Source organism: Hemicordylus capensis, chromosome 2 (assembly GCF_027244095.1).
Source record: "Hemicordylus capensis ecotype Gifberg chromosome 2, rHemCap1.1.pri, whole genome shotgun sequence".
Lineage (NCBI taxonomy): Eukaryota > Metazoa > Chordata > Lepidosauria > Squamata > Cordylidae > Hemicordylus > Hemicordylus capensis.
The window spans coordinates 303,265,943-303,291,060 of record NC_069658.1 but is presented as its reverse complement, the minus strand read 5'-3'; the positions used below and the strand labels follow the sequence as shown (position 1 = coordinate 303,291,060).

General features: G+C 47.0%; 1 protein-coding gene across 10 annotated transcripts in view; it reads left to right on the top strand.

The window, feature by feature from the left end:
- Nucleotides 1-25,118, top strand: part of COL7A1 (collagen type VII alpha 1 chain) — a 216,234-nt gene that overhangs the window by 61,896 nt on the left and 129,220 nt on the right. For 9 of the 10 annotated variants that reach the window (XR_008316932.1, XR_008316931.1, XM_053299562.1 and 6 more), the window contains 18 exons: nucleotides 290-403; nucleotides 3,472-3,498; nucleotides 4,014-4,067; nucleotides 5,484-5,546; nucleotides 5,805-5,864; nucleotides 8,742-8,777; nucleotides 9,778-9,822; nucleotides 10,640-10,675; nucleotides 11,257-11,301; nucleotides 16,233-16,268; nucleotides 17,383-17,409; nucleotides 18,264-18,296; nucleotides 18,558-18,629; nucleotides 19,567-19,626; nucleotides 20,605-20,640; nucleotides 22,293-22,373; nucleotides 23,322-23,357; nucleotides 23,447-23,491. Coding sequence is in view for 8 of the 10 variants with exons in the window: in XM_053299562.1 (XP_053155537.1) it covers nucleotides 290-403; nucleotides 3,472-3,498; nucleotides 4,014-4,067; nucleotides 5,484-5,546; nucleotides 5,805-5,864; nucleotides 8,742-8,777; nucleotides 9,778-9,822; nucleotides 10,640-10,675; nucleotides 11,257-11,301; nucleotides 16,233-16,268; nucleotides 17,383-17,409; nucleotides 18,264-18,296; nucleotides 18,558-18,629; nucleotides 19,567-19,626; nucleotides 20,605-20,640; nucleotides 22,293-22,373; nucleotides 23,322-23,357; nucleotides 23,447-23,491 (906 nt within the window). In the remaining 2 variants the exon portion in view is untranslated. The remainder of the gene's footprint in view (nucleotides 1-289; nucleotides 404-3,471; nucleotides 3,499-4,013; nucleotides 4,068-5,483; nucleotides 5,547-5,804; nucleotides 5,865-8,741; nucleotides 8,778-9,777; nucleotides 9,823-10,639; nucleotides 10,676-11,256; nucleotides 11,302-16,232; nucleotides 16,269-17,382; nucleotides 17,410-18,263; nucleotides 18,297-18,557; nucleotides 18,630-19,566; nucleotides 19,627-20,604; nucleotides 20,641-22,292; nucleotides 22,374-23,321; nucleotides 23,358-23,446; nucleotides 23,492-25,118) is intronic. The other variant, XM_053299561.1, reaches the window with a different exon arrangement.

Genomic DNA, 25,118 nt, shown 5'->3' with positions numbered 1-25,118 from the left:
GGCAGTGGAGGGAAAGAAAAGGGAAAGAGTACTCATGGAAGCAGGAGAGATCACTGAACAAGAGGAGGGGTGGTTGTGCTGCATGAGGAACTGCCCTTCATGTGTGCCTCAGGCATTGTGCCTCCTGCCATGTACACACTACTCTTGTAGCCTCATGCAGCCGTTTCGGCACTGCTGCTCCCTCTTGCAGCTGAACTGCAGACCTACACCATTGGCTAAGTAGGCATACCAAAGTCATTCTGGTCCTGGTAGATGGACCTAACTATCTTTCTGAATATCTCTCTCCAAGGGAAACCCTGGACCTCCTGGAAATTCTGGGCCCAGGGGACCATTTGGTGATCCTGGACCTCCTGGGCCAGTGGGACCTGCTGGCCCAACAGGACCTGCTGGCGAGTTTGTCAAGGTATACTTTCTCCTTCCTCCAGGGACGTAACTATAATAGGGCAAGGGGAGACAGTTGTCTGGGGGCCCACTGCCTGGGGGGTGGGGCAGAGGTAAGTCACATGACTGACTCCCCCAGCCACGCACCCGCCCGGGCTTCCTTCAGTTGTATTCATCCTCCAAAATTGATGTGAGTGTTAAGACCTGGAGCTACCAGAACAGCATGTCTTTCTCTAGTACCATTAAACGACTTGCATCGGCCACAATTTACAACACCTTTTAAAAAATAATTTAGGATGATGCTCTATTGTGGCACATGGTTTTTAAAACACACACACACACACACACACACACTCTTTACTATGCCTTTTGTTACCACTATTCAGCCTCATTTAAGTTTTCTTTACTTCATGAGCTGAGCTTGGGGGGGGGGCATTTTAAAATCTTATCTCTGGGCCCACTCCAACCTTGCTATGCCCCTGCCTCCCTCAGACTATATTGTGCTTTTGCAGTTGCACCTGATGCAGTTCATGCTGACAGGTCATTCTCTCTGATCACAATGCAGTGTGTGTGTGTGTGTGTGTGTGTGTGTGTGTGTGTGTGTGTGTGTGTGTGTGTAGAGAGAGAGAGAGAGAGAGAGACGAGAGAGAGACACCACGAGACCACTTGGTATAGATGTGCCCAAAACACAGTTTGAGCAGAAGCACGCGAGGGAGCTTTAAGAAAGAGGAGAGCAGGTCCTTACCTGCTCTCCCCCACTCCATGCAGCTTTCTGTTGGGTTGGCACTTGGCCCGTGCCATTTGCTTGGTCAGCATGGCTCTCCTCCTCCATCTCCTGCTTTAACTAATGCCCCTGTCACTATTGAAGTACACAGGACTGGCACAACAGGAGAAAAGCAGACCAAACCGCAATATTTTGAGGCGCACCAATGAACTCTCCAATCATAGAGTTAAGCAGGGGCGTAGCTATAATTGAGCAGATGGGTTCAAAGAACACAGGGGGCCCACAGCTCCTGAGGGGCCTCCAGCGCCACCCCTCCCTATTTTCTTCATTATCTTCCTCACTCTGAGTGGCCACTGGAGAGAGGGGTGAACACAAGTCCCTCTCCCCTAGCCTCGCCCCTAGAGTTAAGGGTTCAAAGAGTCCTTGGAGGTCTTCTAGTCCACCCCCTGCTCAGTGCAGTAATCTGCTACAGCATCCTGGCAGGCGGCCATCCCATCTAGGAGTGTGCACGGTTCGGTCCGGGCATAATTCCAAAGACCGCCGGACCGGTTCAGAGGTCCGGAGGTTCGGGAGGGCGGGGGGACTGTTACTTTAAGCAGGGGTGGGTGGTACTTCCCCCCCCCCCCCGCCGCCGCTCTTCCCCCTCCAGCGCTGGTCCTTTGAAAAATCTTCTTGGGGCGGCAGAGTTCCTCCCTGCCGCCCCTGGCCCCTTCGTTGTTTCTAAAGGGTTAAAGAGACGAGCGCTAGAACTCTGCTGCCCCAAGAAGATTTTTCAAAGGACCAGCGCCGGAGGGGGAAGAGCAGCGGCGGGGGGGGAGTACCACCCCCCCTGCTTAAAGTAACAGTCCCCCCATGCCGGACCGGGGGGGACTCCAGAACTTGCACACCCCTAATCCCATCCTGGCAGGCGGCCATCCAATCTGTGTTTGAAAACCTCTGGAGAAGGAGAGTTCTGCACAAGGCCGCCCACTGCACAGGGCAGATGTTTCCACTATTGGACAGCTCTTACAGTTAGGAAATTCTCCCTAATGTCTAACCTAAGTCTGCTTCCTTGCCATTTCAACTGATTGGTTCTTGTCCTGCCTTAATACCTGCCCTTCAGATATTTGGAGACAGCTCTCTTCTCTCCCCTTAGTCTTTTCTTCTCCAGGCTAAACATACCCATCTCCCCCAACTTTCCTAGGAGTTGGTTTCCAGACCTCTCACCATCTTTGTTGTGCTCAGTTCATCAATGTCCTTCTTAAATGAAGTGACCACAACTAGTCACAGTGGCTGACATGTTGCACAAGCCAACACTGGTGTTCCCAGCCTGCTGGGGGTGCTGTGCACATGAAAGCCAGCAATGGCGATGTTGCAGAGGTGGGCAGTTAAAACTGCACCCAGGCACTTGAGTTGTGCTATGTCCATTGTTTCCAATGAAAGTAGTGCTGTGGAAGTGCCTGTGTGTTATTTTAAGTGCCCACCTCTGCAACACCACCAGGGCTGGCTTTCATGTGTGCGGCAGCACCGGTGGGTTGAAAAAAGCCAACATTGTCTTGTGCAGTGTTGCAGCCAAGTGAAGTCTAACCCCTGAAGAATGGAGTGAAACCTGTTGTTTCTTGTGATCTGGACACTATGCCTTGGTTAATGCTGCCCAAAATTGCATTAGCTCCATGGGCAGGCAACCTTTGGCACTCCAGCTGTTGTTGAACTACAGCTCCCATCATCCCCAGCCACAATGTATGGGGATGGTGGCAGCAATAGCTTTTTTTAGTAGCTACATCACCCTATTGGCTCATGTTCAATTTGTGTTCCGTTAAGACTCCTAGATCCTCTTTGCATGTACTGTGGCCAGGCCAGATTTCTCCCATCCTATACCTGAGCAGCTGCTGCTGCAGCAGGCAGTCGGCAAGGTACATCCCAGCATCTTCAGTGACAATGCAATAGTCCCTGCATCATGTGTTCATGTCCAGTTTTCTGGGTCCGACAAGCTATGTTTCCCTCACACATACAAGCTCATTGAACTTTCTTCATACCAGACATGGACACACACACACACACACAGTTCCCAACTAGATCACATGCTTCAAGTACTCTCTGCTTGGTTAATTGTGGACTTCTCAGTAATCAAAGGCTTATGATTATTTTGTACCTTAGCTTTTGGCTTTCCTTTGAAATGCTATGGGGTGTGTGTGTGTGTGTGTGTACACCTCACTCCTTTAGATGTGTATTGCACTATGCCTTCTATATTTAGATGGCAGGGGCACTTGAACATATTGAGTTCATACTTGAGTCATTTTTGGAAGGGCGGTTTATAAATAAAATAAATAAAATATTGAGTAGAAGACTTTTGCTTATATGTGCATATATATATTTTTGTATTGTAGGGAGAGAAGGGCGATGGAGGTGAGCGAGTAAGTGATCCTTCTCTTTTGCCTGGCTGCTCTGCCCTTGATCCTGAGAGATCCATTTGTAATATAGAACAATTATACTCTAAGGCTGAAAGGGATCCTGTACCCCTACAGTTTTTTGCCTTTTGTGCAATTGTTTTGCTGCCTTTTATAGCACTGTACAAACAGGTTTATCTGTAGAACACCACCTTGCCTCTGCCAGTCCTCCCTTTTGCCAGGACACTTGTGTTTAGCTCTTTTAACCTCTTACTCATTTCTTTGACCATCTCATGATGAGTACAGACCTGTGATTTATACAGAAGCATAATCCTCCTGATTCCATCTAATCAGCAGATCATTCTCCAGGCTGGCTGTTCCCTCAATAAATATTGTGCTGAGTTAAATATTCTTGATCCCTATAGCCACACCTGGAACTGGTTTGCAGAACATGCTTTCCGCTCCTAAGTATGACTATCTGATTCTAAAATTGTGGCTGGGATTTTGCAGAGTTTCAGAGCTTATGTTGACTGTCTTTCTAGGGTCCTCCTGGATCAGGCGATGGGACTGGGGTCAGAGGAGAACCAGGCACCCCAGTGAGTACATCCTTTGCCCTGCTTTGCTGAGGAGAAGCTGCAGAGAGGCTTGAATGTATGAACAAAGGCAGTGGTTGTAGACAAGGGTTAAGAAACACTGGGATGGCTGGGTGAGACAAATGGAGGAGAGGATAACAATATCTGGGAATATTGGGCTATTGCAGTGAGGGGGGGGGAGTGAAAGTTGCCCAAGCCTATAGGAATGGAATATACAGGGGAGACTGTATAAACAATGTATGTATTACAAAATATGTATATGTGCCACAAAAAAAAGAAAAATGGTTCTTTCCCCATCATCTTTATTTTCATATAATTTGGATGAAATGTTTGTCACACGCTCATGTGAAGGATGGGAAACAGAAGCAAGAAGGAGTAAAAATATAGAGGCAGCAGACAGAGCACGAGGAGAACTGCTCAGGGCAAATGCTCACTGTTCTGAGCACCACCCAGACGACAAGGTCGCCCACAGGAGCTTAGCTGCTGGGGCTGGGGAGGGCTGAGGGGACAGCAGCAGCTTACCTGCCTCCCCGTCCCACTCCTTGCTGCTGCTGGCCTGCCACGCACCCACACGACTGGCGTGTGAGTGCTCCTGGAGTGGCAAGAAGGATGGGGGGAGCCAGGCTGTATCCTCTGGGATCCCACAATGCACTGCACAAGGATCATGGTTCATTAGGGGATTCCCCAGTGCTGGGCAACTCCTTGCACGTGGCTTATGGAAGCTCAGGCTGCTGGCAGTCTGAGCTTCCACACGAGCAGGCAGGGAGGGAGGAGGGCATGTGTGTGCGCCCTTCTGTCTCACTTTTAGCCCGGGTACAAGACCCGAGCTACTTGGCAGAGGAGCGCTAGGATCAGGCAGTTCTCATGACCAGTGCTGCTCTACCTGGGTAGGGCTGATCGTGAGAATGACCTCTACCTCTGGCTTCGGAACCTTTAACAGGCTCAGCCAATATACAGTCTGAAAAATTCTATGAGATCATAGAGGGCAGTCCCAGAATTCTAGATTCTGTACTAGATTCTCAGTGTTATGTGAATAAGAAGTGAGGAGGCTCTTCTAGATTTTAGCTCATCAGCTCTCTTGTGAGTCCCATCATTGCAGGCCAAACACTGGTGGGTGAGGTGAGTGAACGTGTGCGGTGGGGGTGAGGGGGGAGTTACGATGTTTATCAGTGTTACATGGGTGCTGTTTAGCAGGCAACTAGGATACTCTGGCAGCTGCTCCAAATCACAGTGTTGTGGTTTGAATGATGGGAGAATGTGATAACCTTGAAACAGAAGCACTTCCTTAAGGGAAGGCATCTGCATCCCATGGAGAAAATGAGCAACACCATTATGCAGTGTATTACGTATCTGGGAAGGCCCAGAAGTCTTCTCCTTATAAGCTGAGCTCATCTGTATTTTCTCTTTTTTACTCTCTAGGGTTTGCCTGGTGATCCTGGGCCCAGGGGACCTGCTGGGACCCCAGGACAGAAAGGAGAGAAGGTAAGAAGAGCCTACTGAAGTCAAATGCAAAAGAGCATAGAGATAATTTTACACTTCCCTGGTGGCTTTATGCCTATACTGTTACTTCTGTCAAAGCATCTGAGATCATCTAGGGCAGTATTGGTCTGGGCTGCAAATTGTAAATTTGGGCTGTATTGGTTGGGCTAAATTAGTTTGGGCTGTAGCAAGGATGGCCAGTTCCACTCTGACCTTGCAGCCTGCTCTTGTAGCAACATCTCCTTTGCTTTGTGCCCACAGGGGGATGGAGAAGAAGGTTTTCCTGGAACCCCTGGACGCCCTGGTGAGCCAGGAGATCGGGTGAGTATTTGAGGGAAGGAAATCCCTGCTCTCTCCTATTTTATCCTGTTTTGGTGAGGCTTGACCTGAAGGTCCCTAATCCAGAGTCTATGAAATCCAAGCCAATTCTTTTATTTGCAGCATGAATCATCTTAGCCAAAGACTGAGCAGTTCTGACCCATTTGAATCATGACCCAGCATGAATCATCTTAGCCAAAGACTGAGCAGTTCTGACCCATTTCCCCCAGTATCTGAAGATATCAAACCAGTCTGGCAACTTCTAATTATTTTTTCCATATTTAGAATGAAATGTTTTGTGTGTGTCACTAGATTTATAAGGATTTGCTTACACAACCACAGTGATCCCGGTGAAAGAGTTATCCAGAACCGCTGAGCCCTGTGGAACCCAGAATTTCCAGCCAATCCTGGTCAAACCATTGTGGTTAAACCACACTTAACCAGGATCTGAATTCTTTGAGGGGATGTTTTCCACTTGAGGGGACTTTTTCCACCTCCCTCCGCACCTGCCTGAACAGCTCACCTCACTTATAGTTGCTCAACTCTCTGCTGGGCTCTTCCTTTCTTCCTGTCTTCACCTACCATCGCCACCAATGACGAACAACTCACTCAAGCAAGCAGGTGGGCTCCCTCCCGCCTTTGCCCGCTGCACTGAGCTGTTTCCCAATCTCGGCCACTAGCATTGATCTGTTTCTTTAGGGCATCCAGCTGGTCGCTGAATGCACCCAGCATGTGTCATAATGGATGCCTCCCTGAGTTTGCAGCTGTGCCAGTCAGATGTTTGGCACTATGGCCAGGATGAGGGCAGGAGCAGGGCATTTGTTGCCTCAACTCAGAGTCAGACAAGAGCAGAGCAGGAGCAGAGAGTGGTGGGGAGGGTGGATTGAAACAAGGTATGTGCCCTCTGCCCCCCAGACAAGCACCAGGAGGCATGTGGTGGCTCCCCCATGGTGGTGGCTCATGTTCTTATAACATGTCCACTCAATAGTGGATCTTCCCCTTACTGAAGCATGCTCATCAAATGGTTGTCCAGCCTCTGCTTGAAGACCTCCGACAAGGGAAAACCCAATCTGCCACCTGCCCCCCATGAGACAGCTTCTATTGTCAAACTACTTTTATTGTTAAGAAGTTTCTTCTAATGTCCAGTCAAAATCTACTCTCCTATAACTTCAGTCCATTTGTATTAGTCCTGTCCTCTGGTGCAGCAGAGCACAAATTCTCCTCCTCTTCTACAGAAAGTAGAGAGTTCTGCAGTTGTTTGAAGAGTGCTATCATGTCCTCCTCAGTCTCTTCTCCAGGCTAAACATCTGATTCCTTCAACCTTTCCTCATAAGGCTCATTTTCCAGACCTTTGACCACCTTTGTTGCACTTTTTTGAGTCAATTCCAAATTGTTTACACTATTCTCAAAGTGCAGTGCCCAAAACTGGACATAGTTTGATGGAATTACTGCCATGATATGTCCCATCTCAAGAATGTCCTCCTCCTTTTGAGTGAGAACAGATCATTGACTTACCATGAAGGATTCTTCTACTCGGGAGGACATTTTGATTTGCCATAGCAGAGGCCTGCATCAATTCTTAAGGATGGGTACTCTGGATATTTTTCCCCTTAGCCAGAGCAGTTAGAACCTTAGGAAGGCTTTCTATTTGTTGTATTTGTTGTATTGTTTTTATGCCTGTTTTTATATGTTTTTATACTTTTAACATCCTGTTTTTATTGTCTTTTTATTGTATGTTTTTAACTTTTGTAAACCGCCTTGGGGTTATCTTTTTAACGAAAGGCGGTATATAAATGCAAAAATAAATAAATAAATATTAGTTTGGATACTCACTGAACTGTACTGCTTCCAAAACTGAAAGGGTGATCCTTCCTGGTGGAAGCTAAAAGCCTATGTGACGCCTGCCTCCAGCAAATGGAGGCACCTTTTAACCAGAGGCGTAACTAGGGAAAACGGCGCCCGGGGCAAGCACTGAAATGGCGCCCCCCCACGCCCCCAACATACTACATTATACTTAGGTTTTTCCTCACAAGCGCCCGCCGCCGCCGCCATGCCAGGCCACTGACTGGCCGCCAGGCGACAGCAAGGCAATGGGGGGGGGGCATGGGCAGCGCGGAAGGGACCGCTCGTGGGGGAGGGGGCGCCGACGCGCTCCCTTGACTGCTGCAGCGCTGATGCACTGAGCAGGAAACATTTGTATTAACAAAAAAATTTTAAAAAATGCTTTTTGTCATGGTGCCGCCCCCCACGTGACCAGAAAAGATGGCGCCTGGGGCACGTGCCCCCCCTGCCCCCCCTATAGTTACGCCTCTGCTTTTAACATAGTTATTCTCTTTATTTAGCAGGGGGAGAGTAACTGGCCCTGTCCACCCCCAGCACAGTACCTCCAGTGACTGTGGCTGGTGTCTATCTTATGTTTCTTTTTAGATTGTGAGCCCTTTGGAGACAGGGATCCATCTTACTTATTTATTGTTTCTCTATGTAAACCACCCTGAGCCATTTTTGGAAGGGCAGTATAGAAATCAAAATGAATGAATGAAGTGGATGGGAATAATCGTCCATCTCAGGACGTCCTCCTCTGCTGGAGCAGTAGGACCCCCTACATTCATTTCATATGCTGAATCCTACCTGTTCCTTATGATTTTATATTTACACTTCTATCTGTGTTAATATTCTTGATCTTGTCTGCTCATTACAACAACAACAAATATTTATATACTGTTTTTCAGTAAAAGTTTCCTAAGTGGTTTACATAGAGAAATAACAAATTATCTTTTGGTGATGTCAGAGGAAGCAAGTAAAAACTTCCTTAAAATATTTTATTTTGCCTCTAGCCATCTCTTCACTGAAGGTAAAATATTGTGTCCTGTTTGTCTTTAGGGCCCCAGAGGACCTCCAGGTGAACAAGGAAACAAGGTGGGTATTGATAAAGCTGCACAGTGGAGGTACCTAACTAGAGTACAGCTTAGAAGTCAGGGCTTTAAATGCTCCCATCCCTCTCTTTTCTCCAGTTCATAGGAACATAGGAAGCTGCCATATACTGAGTCAGACCATAGGTCCATCTAGCTCAGTATTGTCTACACAGACTGGCAGCGGCTTCTCCAAGGTTGAAGGCAGGAATCTTTCTCAGCCCTGTCTTGGAGATGCCAGGGAGAGAACTTGGAACCTTCTGCTCTTCCTAGAGTGGCTCCATCCCCCACTCAGCAGAAAGAAACATAACTGGCAACAGGAGATACTGATAAGCAGTCGGGTCAGCAGAAAGGCCAAACAGTAACTCATGTCCAAAGCTCTAATTGGCACCGCAGGAAAACATATGTTTAATCACAAATGACATGTATTGATAGATTTACTGATTTGCTTGCTTATTTTTAACCTAAATAAACTAGCAACTGCATACCCCGAGTGTGCAGTGCTTGTCAGACTTCTGACTTGTACTCTGCCTTCATGATCATGAATAAAAGCTAATTTGAGCACACACGCTCGTTGTGCTGACTTGTCTTCATCAGGCAACGAGCTCTATTGCGGGAACCTTGTCTAATCCTCTTTAGTTCAGTTAGACACCCCATTCTCTGTCAATTTGATGGAAGGATGATTGCAAGGGGCTGAATTAAACAGGAGGGCAAGGTTCCAGAGGATTTTCCCACAACAGTGAGCAGATGTGCTCATTGAACATTTCTGTTTGTTGTCACCCATTCTGTGGAAACTAGCTGTAGTGAGCTCACCCAACTCCTTTGGTATGCAAGGCTGCTTTTCATTCAAAGGGCACTCTGATTCAACCCCACTTTATAGTACAATGGAGGTTAAACATCCCTTGGGCACTTAGTGATGTGCCCTTCCATCTGCACCTACTCCCTCATCTCTTGGTGATTTTTTCAACCCTCTGATACTACTAACACACTTGTTCTTTTTGCAATAGGGAGAACGTGGGCTAGCTGGTGATGTTGGACCTTCGGGAGACAAGGTAAGATCAGCAAGTGGTTATATTGTGCAGGCGGTGACAGAATCTTATTGAGCCAAGTTTTCCTGTTTGAGATTGCAGTCAGCCTGCTTAGACCCAAGTCTCAGATCAAAACCTGATGTATATGTGCATATACTGTATATCCCTTGATGTCCTCACTGTAATACATAGCACTTGATGAATGAAGGTGTCGGCTACTATGCCAAGGTGATGTGAAAATCCTGTTTGTGGTGTTTGAACTGTGATGCCTTTTTCTTACATGTGTCTCATTACTTGATGTCTCTAGTAATTGTGTGAAGAACATACATGTGTGAATCAGCCCAAGGAGAAACCTAGTGAGAGAGATAATCCTTGGGAAGCTTCTGGTACAAGGGCCTGGCTCCCAACTCCCATACATAAGAGGAGTGTGGAGTTTACAGATAAACCATGACTGGGGGACATTTGATTACTGCACACTGTGAAATATAGGTTCCTGTTATCTATGAGAACCATTAATAAAGGAGACTTGTAGCCTAGAAGGGGACATAAACTTATACAGTATTGAACTTTCCCTGCACCAACCTTTTCAGGCACAAGAGATGCTCTAGGCCAAGGCTCTACTGCCCTCAAGGAAGTGTATTGAGACCAGTTGGATACTGGACTGGAGTGTCTCCATGGAGATGCTCAAGACCCTCACTCTACTCTTCTAAGCTCTGTTCTGAGGGAAGCAGATCCAGAAATAATAATTGATAGTGCTATGTGTCAGGAAGCCATTTTATCCTGTGCATGCTAGCAATTTCTGCCTGAAATTTTACTCTGCTTATTTCCTTTGTCTTCACAGGGAGATCGGGGATCACCTGGCCCTGAAGGAGATAAGGTACTTTCATTCAGAGCAAACCTTGCTATATCTAAGCAGTGGCTTTTGGCCACTGTGGCTGGGAATTATGGGAGTTGTAGTTCAAAAACAGCTGGGGGGCGCTACGTTAAGCAGGCCTTATCTAAGGGCTGGCTGGTTGAAGGCAAGGGGCAGCTCTCTCTGGGAGAATTGGCATGGTCTAATGGCTGAAGTGTTGGGCTTGGACCAGAGAGACTTAGGTTCACATCTCCACTCCCTGGGTGACCCCTAGTCTGCTTTTCAGCCTTGCCTATTTCACAGGCTTGTTTTGATCATAAAATGGGGAAGAAGTCTAGGTATTGCCCTGAGCTCCTTGGAAGAGTATAAATTGATATACATATAAATCCGTGGAGTATAAATTGATAAATTAAGTTTAGAACAGTCCTCTATATGCCTAGTTCTCTTCAGGGTTGACAACTAGGTGGCACAATGGATCTTTGGGAGACTAGAAGACTTTCTTCTTGGCCTCTGGTGGAGAATCCGAGCTTTATTGCCCAGACCTGGTTGAAAAGAGAGAGAAAATAACTGGGCCCTATTAAAATCATTTTTTCTTGATGTTTCAGGGAGAGCAAGGACCTTCAGGCCGCCCTGGTGCAGCAGGCAGAGACGTGAGTCTTGGACACTGTTAGGCACAATGCTGATCATGCTAAATAATTTAGACAAGAATCCAGAGCTCCTATTTCAGAGGGGCTATGGTGACAATACACAAGCACACTTGGGGACACAGAATTTGTCTCACCCATTTCTCCTTTTGTGTACAGTAGCCCAGAGGTTATTTGTTTGGTAAGTAGTAGAGGAGTAGAGAAGTAGAGGTAGTGATGGAACCAAGCTGAAGTTGCCCTTTCTCTGGCTTGATTTGCACATTTAGATCTCTGTAGGAAGACATGGTCCCTCACAACTGGGTCTTCTATGCCTGCACAGTAGGCCCACGGAATAATCTTTAGCTCCATTTAGGTGATCCGGCCCTTTAGGGTGTAGTGATGTCAGAGCCTTCAAAGGGTGCCTGTAGAACTGGCTGTAGAGCACCTCCCTCTTCAGTTCCTTCTCATCCACAGCTCGCGCTGCCTCAGGAATGATCTGCTCCTGTTTTCCCTGTAAGAGACTGAAATCCTTGTTTTTGACTTTTCTGGTTTGACTGGAATGTTCTTTGACAGCTCTTTCTGTGTACTGATTTGGACTATGACTAACTTCAACTTGGTTTTCTGTCCTTGGACTGCTTCTGGACCTTGTTTAGTATCTCCTCTTGGCTTAGGCATTCTACTTCTGGTTTTGGGGGGCTGATTTTGGACCATTTTTTTAGCCTGGCTATGTCTGCTCCTAAGAGTTTTAAATGCTGTGCAACTTGTACGGGCACTGTGCCCTCATCAGATGGCATTCTGATTGCCTGATCTGTTTGCGGGACTCACACAACACCCGTGCCTGTAAGGTTTGTCTGTCATTTAAAAGGAAAACCCGTCTAAGCCAAGAACTTCACCTTAAAACATCTCTGTATGAGAATATCCTTTGCCCTGGGATGCCGAGCCCAAGCCCACCATCGCCACTGAAGACCACGGCGCCTAGCCTGTCAGCGTCATCAGATTCGGCCTCGACATCCACACCATTGACATCCATGTCTTCTGCCTTGATTGCTTTTAAGAAGCCTATGTAGAGAGGGCGAGAGTAATCGCATAAGCATAAACATGATCGCCATCGCTCCTCATCGGGAGAGCCCCTCAAGAAAAAGGACAAGCACGCTCCCCTTGCGGCATTGACCACCGCAACTTTGGTGCTGGCTAAGTCGCACTCGATGTCGGGCTCGGTGCCAAGAGTGTTAACCCTGTCTTTAGTGAAGATGCCATCTCCTTCATTGGCTCAGCTTGAGACTTTGTTCTCCCCTCATCGTCAAGAACTTCTGTGTCAGCGTAGTACTTGGCTCTTCTTCTTCAGTGTCGATGGGCTCTGGCTCTTTGTCCCGATCTTCAGTACCAGTGCACCTGATGCCGGCTCCATTGACGTCAACATCTCTGCCCTCAGCGCCAAGACATTCAGTGTCCTGCTGGGCTATAATAACTACCTGAGGCCTTTGAATCACCACATCTGAGAGCAAGAGAGCATTTTCACTCCCGTTCACTATATAATTCACCAGCTTGCCTTATGATTTTCAAGAATTCAGGCTCTGGAAGACAATGTGACTCAGGGGGACTATTCCAGACCCCTTGAATGTTCATCCTACTGACCCTTTCAAGAAGCCTGCTGCACTACCTGCACATTCAAGGTCTGCTGCACCACTGCCCAGGCCCCCACTGCACCTGCTTTAGAGTCTCCTTCCATTCCTGTGAGTTCTCAGATGCCTGCTCCTCCGGTGACCCCTGGACCTGTGTGCCCTGCACCCCAGTCTGTGCCTGTGTCACTGTCTCCTCCTTCATGGCCTGCTCCCAGGGACCCTCTTCCTGAGGACCCTGATTCCAATGGGGAATCCTCGTACACCACCTATCTGATGTTTCTGAGGTGCCTCTGGGAACTTCACCCGATGACAATGAGGGGAATCAACCATCGAACACCCCCTCCAAAGAAACTAACTCTTATCAGGTGCAAGTCCAAGAAATGGCAAGGGCCTTGCGTCTAGAGGTTCCTCCTGAAGATACTGTCACAGATACCACATCTGTAGTGCACTCCACTGTGTTTCCAATGCTTCCGTCCCTGGTGGCAGCTTCTAAGGCTGCTTGGACAACCCCAGTAATGTCTGCTCCTCCTTGTTTGAAGCTGGAAAACCTGTATCAGGTCCAGGAGGCCTCCTGCCCTTTTCAAACATCCAGGGCCGAATTATCTAGTAGTGGACTGCGCGCTGCAAACAAAGTCCTTTCAGAAACATTTGGCCCCCGTAGATAAGGAGTCGTAAACTGGACTCCATGGCATGGAGGTTTTAATCCTCTGGATGTCTCTCTCTCAAAGTGGTGAACTACTTGGCCAACAGTCACTATGGGACAGCATGAAAGATTAAGTAAATATTTTGCCTGAGCCTTTTAAGGACAGATTGCTGTCTACTCTTTCTAGACTGGCAGACCTTACTAGACAACAGTTAAGCATGGCCAAATACCTGACCGAAACGGAACACCTCCCTTCACCTTGCCGCCATTTCAGCTGAGCTTACCACCAGGGCTAGGATGGCAAGTCGGTCATTGTCCATCCTGGCTCTAAATGCTTTCTAAAAGGGGTTAATAACCTATACCCTCTAGTACTGGCACCTGTTGAGCCTTGGAGCCTCTTGTTTGTGCTGTCCACGCTCACAGAGGCCTCCTTTGAGCCACTGCTGTCGTCTTCCATGAAACTACTGTGCCTGAGGACCACCTGCCTAGTTGCCACCACATCAGTGAGGCAGGTTAGTGAACTCGCTGTCCTGAGGGTGGATTCCCCTTATACCAAGTTTTATCCAGACAAGGTTATCCTCCAGCCGGATCCTATAGTTCATCCTAAAGTTGTGTCAGACTTTCATATCAACCAGGACATTGTGATGTTCAAAAGTGTCTCCTTTGCTTCCTGTACCACACAAAGATGTGCAGGTTTTCAAACTAACTATTCATCTCCTATGCAGGAGCTAGCAAAGATTTTGCCATTTCTAGACAGAGATTGTCCAACTGGCTGGTGCAACTGATTTTCTTCTGTTACAAGAGGCCAGGTGTTCAGACGCTCTCCAAGATCAGGGTGCATTCCACTTGATCTATGGCTACCTCAGCTGCCCATACATCGGGCATCAGCATGAAGGACATTTGCAGGGCTGCCACATGATCCTTGGACCTGCCCTTTGTCTGACACTATGCTGTGGACTTGCGCTTTGCTTCAGAGGCCAATTTTGGTCAGACAGTCTTAAAGAAAGAACTGTATACGGGAGCTAGTCACTCACCCAATTGTGAGGGACCATGGATCCCTACAGAGATAAACAGGTTGCTTACTTATAACTTATTATCTCTGTGGGGATCCATGGCCACTCACAACACCTGCCCAGCCATCCCCCTCTGCTAGCTTATTTTTGGCATGATCTGTTTACATACCTGTGCAGCTGTGATTGTTTTCTGTTTTCTTTTACTTCTGGATATCCTCAGTCTATCCACAGCAGCCGATTCAGGAACTGAAGAGGGAGGCACTCTACAGCCAGTTCTATAGGCACCCTATTACATCTTAAAGGGTCGGAGTGCCTAAATGGAGCTAAAAATTCTTCCGCGGGCCTACAGTGCAGATGCAGAAGACCCAGTTGTGAGTGACCATGGATCACCACCGAGATCATAAGTTACAGGTAAGCAACCTGTTGATATTATGCCCTCCCAAGGGCACCTGATTATAGAAGCTTAGAGAAGAGCACAGTTTGAAACTGAGAAGTAGAGAGTATGAGACCCTGCTCACCCTTCTCACACCCATCATTCTCCCCCCCTCACCCGCCCAACCACCTCTTCCCCCACCTGGGATTCCAGACAGGTGTTTACTGCATCGAGGCAAAAGCAGCTGAATGGAAGGAGTTTTTGAGGGAAAGCAGTGAGCAGGAGAAGGATTAAGCATCCACTCCTGTTGTTTCTTTGCTTCATATTGCTCCCTCTCCCCACCACTTTGTAGCTATCAGCAGAGAGCCCCTGCTAATTGGACAAAGAGGGACTTTGTCCAATAAGCTTCTCCTTATGTGCAGGAGAAAGGCTTGTTCAATCCCAGCACAGCTTCCTTCCAGTGGTTGTTGCTTTGTGCCTGCTTTGTGCCTTTTAAGACTGTGAGCCTTTGGGGACAAGGAGCAACCTCCTCCTCCTCCTGCTCCTGCTCCTCCTCCTTTGTAAACCACCTTGAGAAATTTTTGTTGAAAGGTGATATTTAAGTAATAATAATAGAAACAGTAATAATAATAGGGAGCCAGGCTTCCAGAACTGGGTCTCCACTGAATGTGTAGCTCCATGCATGCTGGCAGGTTTGTTTGTTTTTTAAATGCATGCTTCCTCAACATGAATTCAGGTACATATCTAAAGGAGCTATTTTAGGTAACATACTAATTACCTTGAAACTAGGCATTACTCAGAAATGCTGCTGATAAAAGGACCCTTCTTAAAGTTGGCTGGTATTTCCATCCTTCCATATGTGCTCATCTGGGCACTTTCCAGATTAAACCCTACAACAGTGTCACAACGGATCTGCTAAGTGTGCTTCCGTACCTCCTGTGTTGTGACACTGCAGTCCCGGTGCTGACAGCAAGGTGCCATTCACATTTTCAATGCCTTCTTTCGGATTTTATCTTTGCATTATAATGCTACAACATTGCATGTGCACCGCAAAAAAGTAACTGTATTTTCCCATTGTAGGAGTTTGGGATTCTGGGGGTCATTTTCAGTACGATCTTGCCAAGCCGAAGTATTTTACCCCTGTTGTAGCTTGCAATCTGGAAAGTGCCCTGGCTGCAGTCAGAGGGATCCAGAAGCTCCTGCTGATTTTTAGCCTTGCTGCAGGGATGACTGGATTTTCCTAGCTTGAGATCCACGCATGTTACCCAATTTGTGATGGATGTCTTTTTCTTTGATCTTGGATACAGGGCTTGGCAGGACCACCAGGACCTCGTGGGGAGAGGGTAAGGACTCTTCAACATACTTCAGATGCTGCTAGGGAAGTGCCTGTCCAGCAGAGTGGTTGAAGCTGGAGGGAAAAGGCAATAGAGCCTGTCATTCCTTTCTATGTAGGAATAACATGGTGTTTGACAACAGTTTGCCTACATTGCTTCAGACTGCTTCCATTTCTGTCATCATCATTCCTTGCTATGCACATTGAGGAGTGACTGCACAGTTCAGTGGCAATCCTACAGATCTGAAGCATACTGGCTTGCATCTAAAATGCCATTTACCAATAGAATTACCCTTGAGTTAGGCTAACCAGATATCTTGAGAAAGTATCTGTTGTAAGGAGAAGACTGTGGAGTTTGATATTAGCTTTGGTGACTTTCCCACAAATGGCATCCCTAACCAGTGAAGATAACTTACATGATGTCACACACACACCCCACCTTTGGGCCAGCAAATCTATAGATTTGTGCCATCTCCCTGTGGCTGGTTGTGCAGGGGCAGCCCTGGTGATGTTTCACAAGCAAAAGGTACCCTACCCTCCTCCACAAACTGGAGCTTCTTTTGACTTGCATGCATGCGGAGCCTTGTAGGGTGGAGTAACATGCTAGGCAGTTGCCTTTGCCTACAGCGGGTCTGCAATTTTATGGTATGCCAAATCTAGCCATGAGCCGTAAATAGTGGCTTGCCAGAAGCATCCGAACCCTCCCGTTTGTGCTGTTCAGGCACACAGTGACACTAGGCCCCTAGTAGGCTGCCTGCATGGATGGTGAGTCGCACTCAGCTTGGTGAGCCACAGGTTGTTCACTCCTGAATGTTTGGTTTAGTCCTCTCGGTCAAAAATGCTGGCAAAGTTAAAAGCAATAGCTCTTGTTTCCTGAGCTGTTTCCATGCAGCAATTACATATATGGAGAAGATTGTGAGTGAAATCCTAGCCTCTTAGACCCCTGAGAGTCTCTCCTAAATAATCGGAGTGCTGAGCCCCACTGGTGAGATGGAGAGTCTGAAGCTGCCATGCCTGCTTGGCATGAAGTCACTGATGGAGAACAGTCACTTTGAACCCTTTCTAAGAAGGCGTTGCCATCTTTATGAGTTGCCTGAATCCTCTTGTGTTATTTCCTTCTGCAGGGAGAGCCTGGTGTACCTGGGAAGCCGGTGAGTGTCCCTTCTTTGAGCAGTCACTGTTGCATAAGAGTTGTCTGGAGGAAACTCTTCCAAGCCTAATTTAGCTCTTTTCCCCCCTCTGGTTCTTTCCTTCCTGGGATGGAAAGAGCCATGAAGATATTATATCTATCACCTCCCAAAGACAGCTTCATCTACTCAAAGCTGCTCACAGGTTTATCTGTGCAAGCATCAGGGTTGATCTGATGCACCATGTTATGGAGTCATCATGCTGCGCCCCGGGGCTGTTTCAGAGTCCTGAGGCAGCCCTGATGCTGTTAAGGACAGGTGGTTGCACTAGCAGTGCTTCCACATTTCCCCCCATTGTGGCAAAGCAGTGCTAGAGCATCCGCCTGTTCTTAACAGCATTAGGGCTGCCTTAGAATTCCACAGCAGCCCCAGGGTGCAGCATGATGGCTCCATAACACTACACATCATGGCAACTATTGTAACCAGGAGTCCAGTCCAATGTGTGTGTGTCCTCTGAAGTAAGCCCCACTGTGTACATTGGGGCTTGCTCCAAAGTAAAGGTGCACAAGATTGCAACCTAGGGTACACCAAAGAGTATGGGACTGTGCTTCCAGTCCCCATGGAATCTCCTCAGGTGAAGCACCTCAGGTGAATCTCCTCAGGTGAAGTTACATGGCCCCTCCCCCAGTCTCATACAGTCCACCAGCAGATGGACAACTTCATTATCTCTCTCTCTTGAATGGGAGAGACCCTGATCTCACTTAGCTGCTTCCAAACAGTCTGTCGTTGGAGGTAGGAAGTACTCTTTCACTTGCGAGCATCGTCAGAGTAGTTCTGAAAAGGCTTCAGCAGCTTCTTTCCTTGTGTGTCTCTTTCAGGCTTCCAGCATCTCTGGAATCAAAGGAGATCAGGTAAGTCATCTGCCCCAGAGTAAGAACATGCAGAATAGGCAATGTAGCATAAGAAAGCAACTCCATTTGCTGTATATTTTCTTGGAGAACCATCTCCCTGAAAGAATAAATTCTTCCCAAGCCCATCCTCCCCACCCCGCTGCTTCTTCTTTCCTTTTAAAGCAACAGCACTCATCTTGCATTAATGGTACATGAAGCAAGTATGTTGGCACACTGCCACTGTGGGACCCTGAAGCTGTAATATTGTCTGCTCTCTTCCAGGGGGAGAGAGGCCCTGCTGGATCAGAGGGGCCACCTGGCCCCAGAGGAGACGTTGGGAGCCCAGGAGAGCGTGTGGGTATCCTTGATGCTCAAGATATGTGAAGAGGTGTCTTGGCACATGTTGGTTAGAAAGATGCAGAATGTAAAACTGGCTTTCCACTTTGAAATCTGGGTTTCAATACAAACTAAGATGCTCACTGCTGCAGATTTATTGGAAATTCCTTCTCTTTTTGCCCAGAGCCTAGCATCATTATCTGGCCACCTGCCAGGCAAGCAAATGCCAGGATTGGGCTAGGGGAGGGAACAGAATTTGCAAAGAACCAAGCAAGTCAGGATGGTTGTTCTTTGGTGCTGTGGAAGTTTCCCAACTTTCCCAACTGCTCCCCGTCAGTTTGCCCTGAGAGTAAGGACTGGGTTTCTGCCTCCATTTCACAATCTTTTGCATCAATCTCTACGTCCAAGCCTGAAGGTTCAAAATGGTTGGCTGACATCCAGATTAATATTGTGTGCACCAAATAGTGTTTGCGTACACAATAGGAGAGGAACCATTTTTACTGACACCCCCGCCACCGAAGTCCTCTGTTCCTCCTGAAAATATGTCTCTGAAAGTTGCAAGACTCTCCTCCACTGTGAAAACCACACCTCCCACATTGTGCATGCAAAATGGATCATGCACACCTCCTTGTGATGTATATAAATATGATAAATAAATAAATTGTTGTTTGGCACGTGCAACATGAGTCTGGATGTCAGTCACTATCTACAGATAAGTGGATCTTTCCAAAGTCTGAGAACTGCCTGAATTTGGAAGCTCTGCTTTTATGTTCTCCTCCATTTAGCAAAATAGTTCCTGCTCAGGGTAGTTGAGTTTTACCGTTCCCCAGGACATTGCCAAGTCTCCTCTGTATAAGTGAGGCTGATCTCAAAACAAAGATGGTGTGATATCAGTGAGGTCTATCACCCCCATGAAAGGATTCTTATTTGGACTTGGCTTCATTTTTCCTTTTAGGGGCCTCCTGGAGTAGGTCTCCCAGGCGCAGTTGGTCCAAAGGGAGAACAAGGGGACAGGGTGAGTATCTTCATGTCTTGAGTCTACACAGCCAAGTGACAGCTACATACCCTGAGTGCTCTATTGGTCTCCCTGTTTCCTCTGAGGGAGAGGGATCGGCTCAGTCTCTCCCCCTTAATAGGCCACTAACCTGGCCTGCAAGTGGTTTGGCCCAGGGACTTGACATGAACACAGTGCTTTGTTTCCCAAAAGAAAACAAAGGAAGCTGCCTTAAATCAAGTCAGACCATTGGTCCGTCTAGCTCAGTATTGTATACTTTGACTGGCAGCAGCTCCCCGGGATTTCAGATGAGTCAGATGCTCTGCCACGGCCCCCATCCCCAGCAGGTCCAGTAATAGCAGGTTCATAACTTGCTGGTCTTTACACAAGTAGCCAGTACGAGCCAAGTCTGTACAGCCAGCCAAATACTCATGGAGAAGCATTGAGGGCTGTGCATTCTTACAACCCAAGAAGGATCGCTCATGGGCACATAGGAAGCTGTCGTATACTGAGTCAGATCATTGGTCTATCTAGGTCAGTATTGTCTTCACAGACTGGCAGTGGCTTCTCCAAAGTGTCAGGCAGAAAACTCTCTCAGCCCTATCTTGGAGAAGCCAGGGAGGGAACTTAGAACCTTCTATTCTTCCCAGAGTGGCTCCATCCCCTGAGGGGAATATCTTACAGTGCTCACACATGTAGTCTCCCTTTCATATGCAACCAGGGCAGACCCTGCTTAGCTAAGGGGACAAGTCATGCTTGCTACCACAAGACCAGCTCTCCACTCCCCATCCCTCCAACTACATGGAGCTGTTTCTTGGTCCTAGCCTGAAAGAGGCCTCTAGGAGCAAATCTACAGTTGCTAACTCTCCACAACCTCCCCTGAATGTAATTCTTTCCCCTGCGCCCTCCCCTTCCCAGAGGAACCTCTCTGGAAGCCTCTTCTTTCCTTGAATGATGTAGAACCATATTCATTATCTGTTTCTTCCTTCCATATAACAGGGGATTGTTGGCCTGACTGGCAAAACTGGAGCAAAGGTAACTCCTGCGTCTTACTCCTCTAGAAGGGAGAAAGGGGTGTTGATGAGGTTCTGAACTAAGGGGCTTGTATTGGGTATGTGTTACGGTGTTAAGTATGCAGTGGGACCATGATCTGGAACTTTTCTGCAAGGATTTCTAGAAGTACAGGTTGCTTTTTGTGTTTTCTAGAATATGTATCTCTGGTTGAGTGTACCTGGGAGGCAGAACGTCTCAAGCTGGAAAGACTCAGGGTTTTAGCATTCTAATGAAGATGTGCATTATTACATAGGTGTTCTTTGAGAACTGCTTGGAGAACTGTTTGTTGAAAAGCAGTATATAAATAGTCATAGTCGTATGCTCCAGGGAGCTCAGGGCAGCATACACTGAGGTTTTCCCATATTTTATTCTCAAATCTACCCTGTGAGGTAGATTAGGCTAAGAGATCATGATTGCCCCAAAGTCATGCAATGGGGCTTAGGGCAGAGAAGGGGACCAACGTCTCCCTAATTAAATCCAACATGAGCTCTGTTCACATGTTATTTATTTATTTTACATATTTCTATACCGCCCAAAACTTGCCTCTCTGGGAGGTATACAATTAAAATCATTAACATTAAAATCAGTTAAAACCCAACATTAAGTATTAAAACTGGCACAGACCATTTATGTACACAGTAAATATTTAGTTAGTTAGTTAGTTAGTTAGTTAGTTAGTTATTTTACATATTTTTATACCGCCAAAAACTTACGTCTCTGGGCGGTTAAACATGCATATACACATGCAGTTATCAGACATTCTATTCAACACATGTACAGTAGTACATTTCCTATCTGTACCCTGTCTTTGAGGAGGCCTGTACCAAAGTTTGCTTTTATAATGATGCTTACTTTATAATGATTATAATGCTTTTATAATGCATGTACACTCATTCACACAAAAACATATGCAAGTGTACAGACAGACAGGTGTATGCATGTTCAACATAATGTCTGAACAGGGCTATTCACAAGAACAGATTTGTCCTCAGAGTGTGGATCTTACACAATGAGGTGCTTCACGTGATTTGTGTGAAGCGCCAGATGGGGTTTGGCGGGAAGAACAGGCTTAACCCGCTCTCCCTGCAGATGAGTAGTTGCTCATTGCTGGGCGGCCAGATCGGCCACCCAGACGAGCGGCTGCTCCGGTCAGGCACTCCTATGCCTGGCCGCGGCTCCGTCGGGAGCCTCAGGGAAGGGGAGCGCTGCCTCATGACACTCCAACACCCCAAACTCCAGGCGTGGTGTTTTCCTGGGGTCCCCCCTTCCCTCCCCCCCCCCCGAGTGTGCCAGCCGCGGCTGCAAGCAATGACACATGGTCCATAAAACAAGGTTAATGGAGCGCTCGCTCTGTTAAGCTCGTTTAAGGGGAGGGGTTGTTAGGTGGGCTAGCTGCCAGAGGACCACCTGCAAGCACGGTGTTTCCCACGATTGATCAAAACTGGGCTGGGCTCCATTAGCCTGGTTTTGATCAGTCGTGAGAACAGCTTCTATATCTTGCGTGCGGGGAGAAACATCTTCCAGCATTCCCTGGTGTGCAGAGGTATTTGATGATCAATAGTTTTAGTCTGCTCCAGGATCCTACTTTATTTGGACTGATATCATGTTCTTCTTTTGGGCTATGATTAACTTAGGGTGACCCAGGAGAGGCAGGTGAGAAAGGAGATCCAGGAAGACCAGGACCTGGTGGACCACCTGGCTTAAGAGGAAAAGAGGTAAGTGAGAGAAAAGGACTTGTAGTATGTAGGCTTCCTTGAAGAATTCTTGTAGGCTTCTTGTTCTAGAACACATGGGCTACTTCTGTGCTGGTAGCTTAAGTATTCTTGGTGGCAGAATATCTGCTGGTCAGTGAGGGAAGCCGATTTGAAGATATAATTAAAGTTAAGAGGCGCCACTTTTAGTAATCCTAACAGTGCTACTTAGACATGATTCACTGAGGGTTTTCATGAGAGTGCCAAGGCAACATCAACATATCCTATAGAATGGATGGATTGGTAGTGTGACAAAATGGGGTTTGGGCTTATTCTAGAATTTAAATTAGAAAATATTTGTATTTATGTTTGTGGTAAGGTATAAAGTTATCCTGGAGGTTTTCTGCTGAATGTAGCAGAAGCAGCAAAATCACTGTGGTGATTGGGAAGTGGGGATTCCATATGTAGATGGGGAGAAGGAGTCTGTGACAGGTAAGGTCAGTTGGTGTGAAACTGCTACTGTGCGGAAGATGAGCTTTATGTAGCACTGTGTAAAGCAGAGAATTATTATAAGTATTTCAAATCGTCGGTGGTGGTCTATCCTGGGTGGCATCTTACTGTCAATTCCCACCTGAGGACAGAAGAATTGTTGTGTCAAGAAACCCTGAGATACTTGAGGGATCAGTGTGAGGGCTGAAAGTTTCCTCAAGTGGTGGCAGCAGCTAATTATCTAGTTATAAACATCTCAAAACCTCGTGGTGAGGCTTCTTTGAAGAATTTGACCTGTTGCCATAGAGTGCAGAGGGTACAGGTGTAAGGATATTTGAAAAGGAAAGACATTTGTGTCAGTGAGGCTTAAAAAACAGGAGGGTGAGATGGATCTTGCACTGTATCTTGGGTGGGGGTGAAGCACCTTTGGTTTTAGTGGTCATGAGAATAACTATTTCTTCCCTGTGGATTCTTTACTTCTAGGGAGACAAAGGTGACAAAGGAGAGGAAGGAGCCCCAGTAAGTGACTGTCTTCCCCTCAATCCACTCTGATCTTGAGTGTTTTTTACCAGCTGCTCATTGCTCTTTTTCTCTCTTTCTTACCCAAGGGTGAGCCAGGTCCATCTGGCAAACCTGGAGAAAGGGGTCTGCGGGTGAGTAATGTGGGAGCACCACCCAGAATGTGATGTGTGTAATGGGAACAGAAACTGTGGGCAGTTGCGGGGAGTGTGTGTGTGTGGGGGGGGATGTTGTAAACACTGAGGTAGGGTTGTGTCACTGAGGTGATTGATTGATATTGGCTGGATGCCATTCCCTCATCTAAAACTCTCTGTTGTCTGAACCAGGGTTTTGGTATGCACAAGAGCTGATGTGGAATGTGTTCCTGGTGTTCCAGATGCCAGATGCTGCTGGGAAGCCCACAGGCAGGAACTGAGGGCATGCCCTCTATCCTGTTGTTACTCCCCTGCAACTGGTATTCAGAGGCATCCTGCCTCTGATGCTAGAGGTGGCCTATAGCCCCCCGACTAATAGCCGTTGATAGACCTCTCCTCCATGAAGTTATCCAAACCCCTTTTAAAGCCATCCAGGTTGTTGGCTGTCACCACATCTTGTGGCAGAGAATTCTACAAGTTAATTATGCATTGTGTGGAAAAGTACTTCCCTTTGTTGGTCCTAAACTTCTTGGCAATCAATTTCATGGTGTGACCCTTGGTTCTAGTGTTATGCGAGAGAGAGAGAGAAATTTCACTCTATCCACTTTCTCCACACCATGCATGATTTTATGGACCTCTATCATGTCTCCCCGCAGTCATCTTTTTTTCTAAACTATAAAGCCCCAGGTGTTGTAGCCAATGTCCTCCTTGAGGTATGGTGACCAGAACTGTACACATCATAGTTTTGTCTAAGGGCATTATAATATTAGCAGCTTTATTTTCAATCCCCTTCCTAATGATCCCTCACATGGGATTGGCCTTTTACCCCAGAATATGCTGGGGGTAGGGGGGAAATGAAATAATTTAATTTTTTGAAAAAATTCTGAATATCATACTTCCTGATGACCTACAGATACCAAATTTTGCATACACAATCCTGCTAATGAAATTAGCTGAATGCATTCCTTTTGCACCAGAATATCTCAAGGGGAAAATACATTTTTAAAAAAAATTTAATAAGAAATTCTGAACATAAACATCATATTTTAACTGTTAATGTTCTTAACAGATTTTTAACACTCAATTATAGATCAATAATTCCAAAGCAACATCATGCCCCAAGAAAAGTGGAACCTCTCTTCCCCCCTACTTTACACTCCACTCACCTCTCTCTTTCTTTCTTTCTTTCTTTCTTTCTTTCTTTCTTTCTTTCTTTCTTTCTTTCTTTCTTTCTTTCTTTCTTTCTACTTCTTTCTCCTCCTCCCTCCTCTCTCTCTGTCTCTTCCTCCCTGCCCCGCGCTCCCCAACCAAGAAAAAATTGCCCTGCACTGTATTTTGTTTTTTTATTTGTCACCATCATCGTTGTCGTCTTCCTCCTTCTCCTCCCCCGCTTTATCTCTGTGTCTCCCTGTTCTGGGATAGTGCTTCATGCACTGAAAAGCCCGAGGGAGGGGGAGAGGAGGACAGAGGCAGAAGTGAAGAAGAAGGAAGCAATTCACGGCTTCCAGTGCCATGCATGGGGAGCTGGGGAGAGAGAGAAAATACCGGCACTGGTGGAGGCCAGCGGGGGTAGAAGGAAGCCTGCCAGTCGGATAGAAATAATGTGCCACCTCTTCTGCAGCAAGGG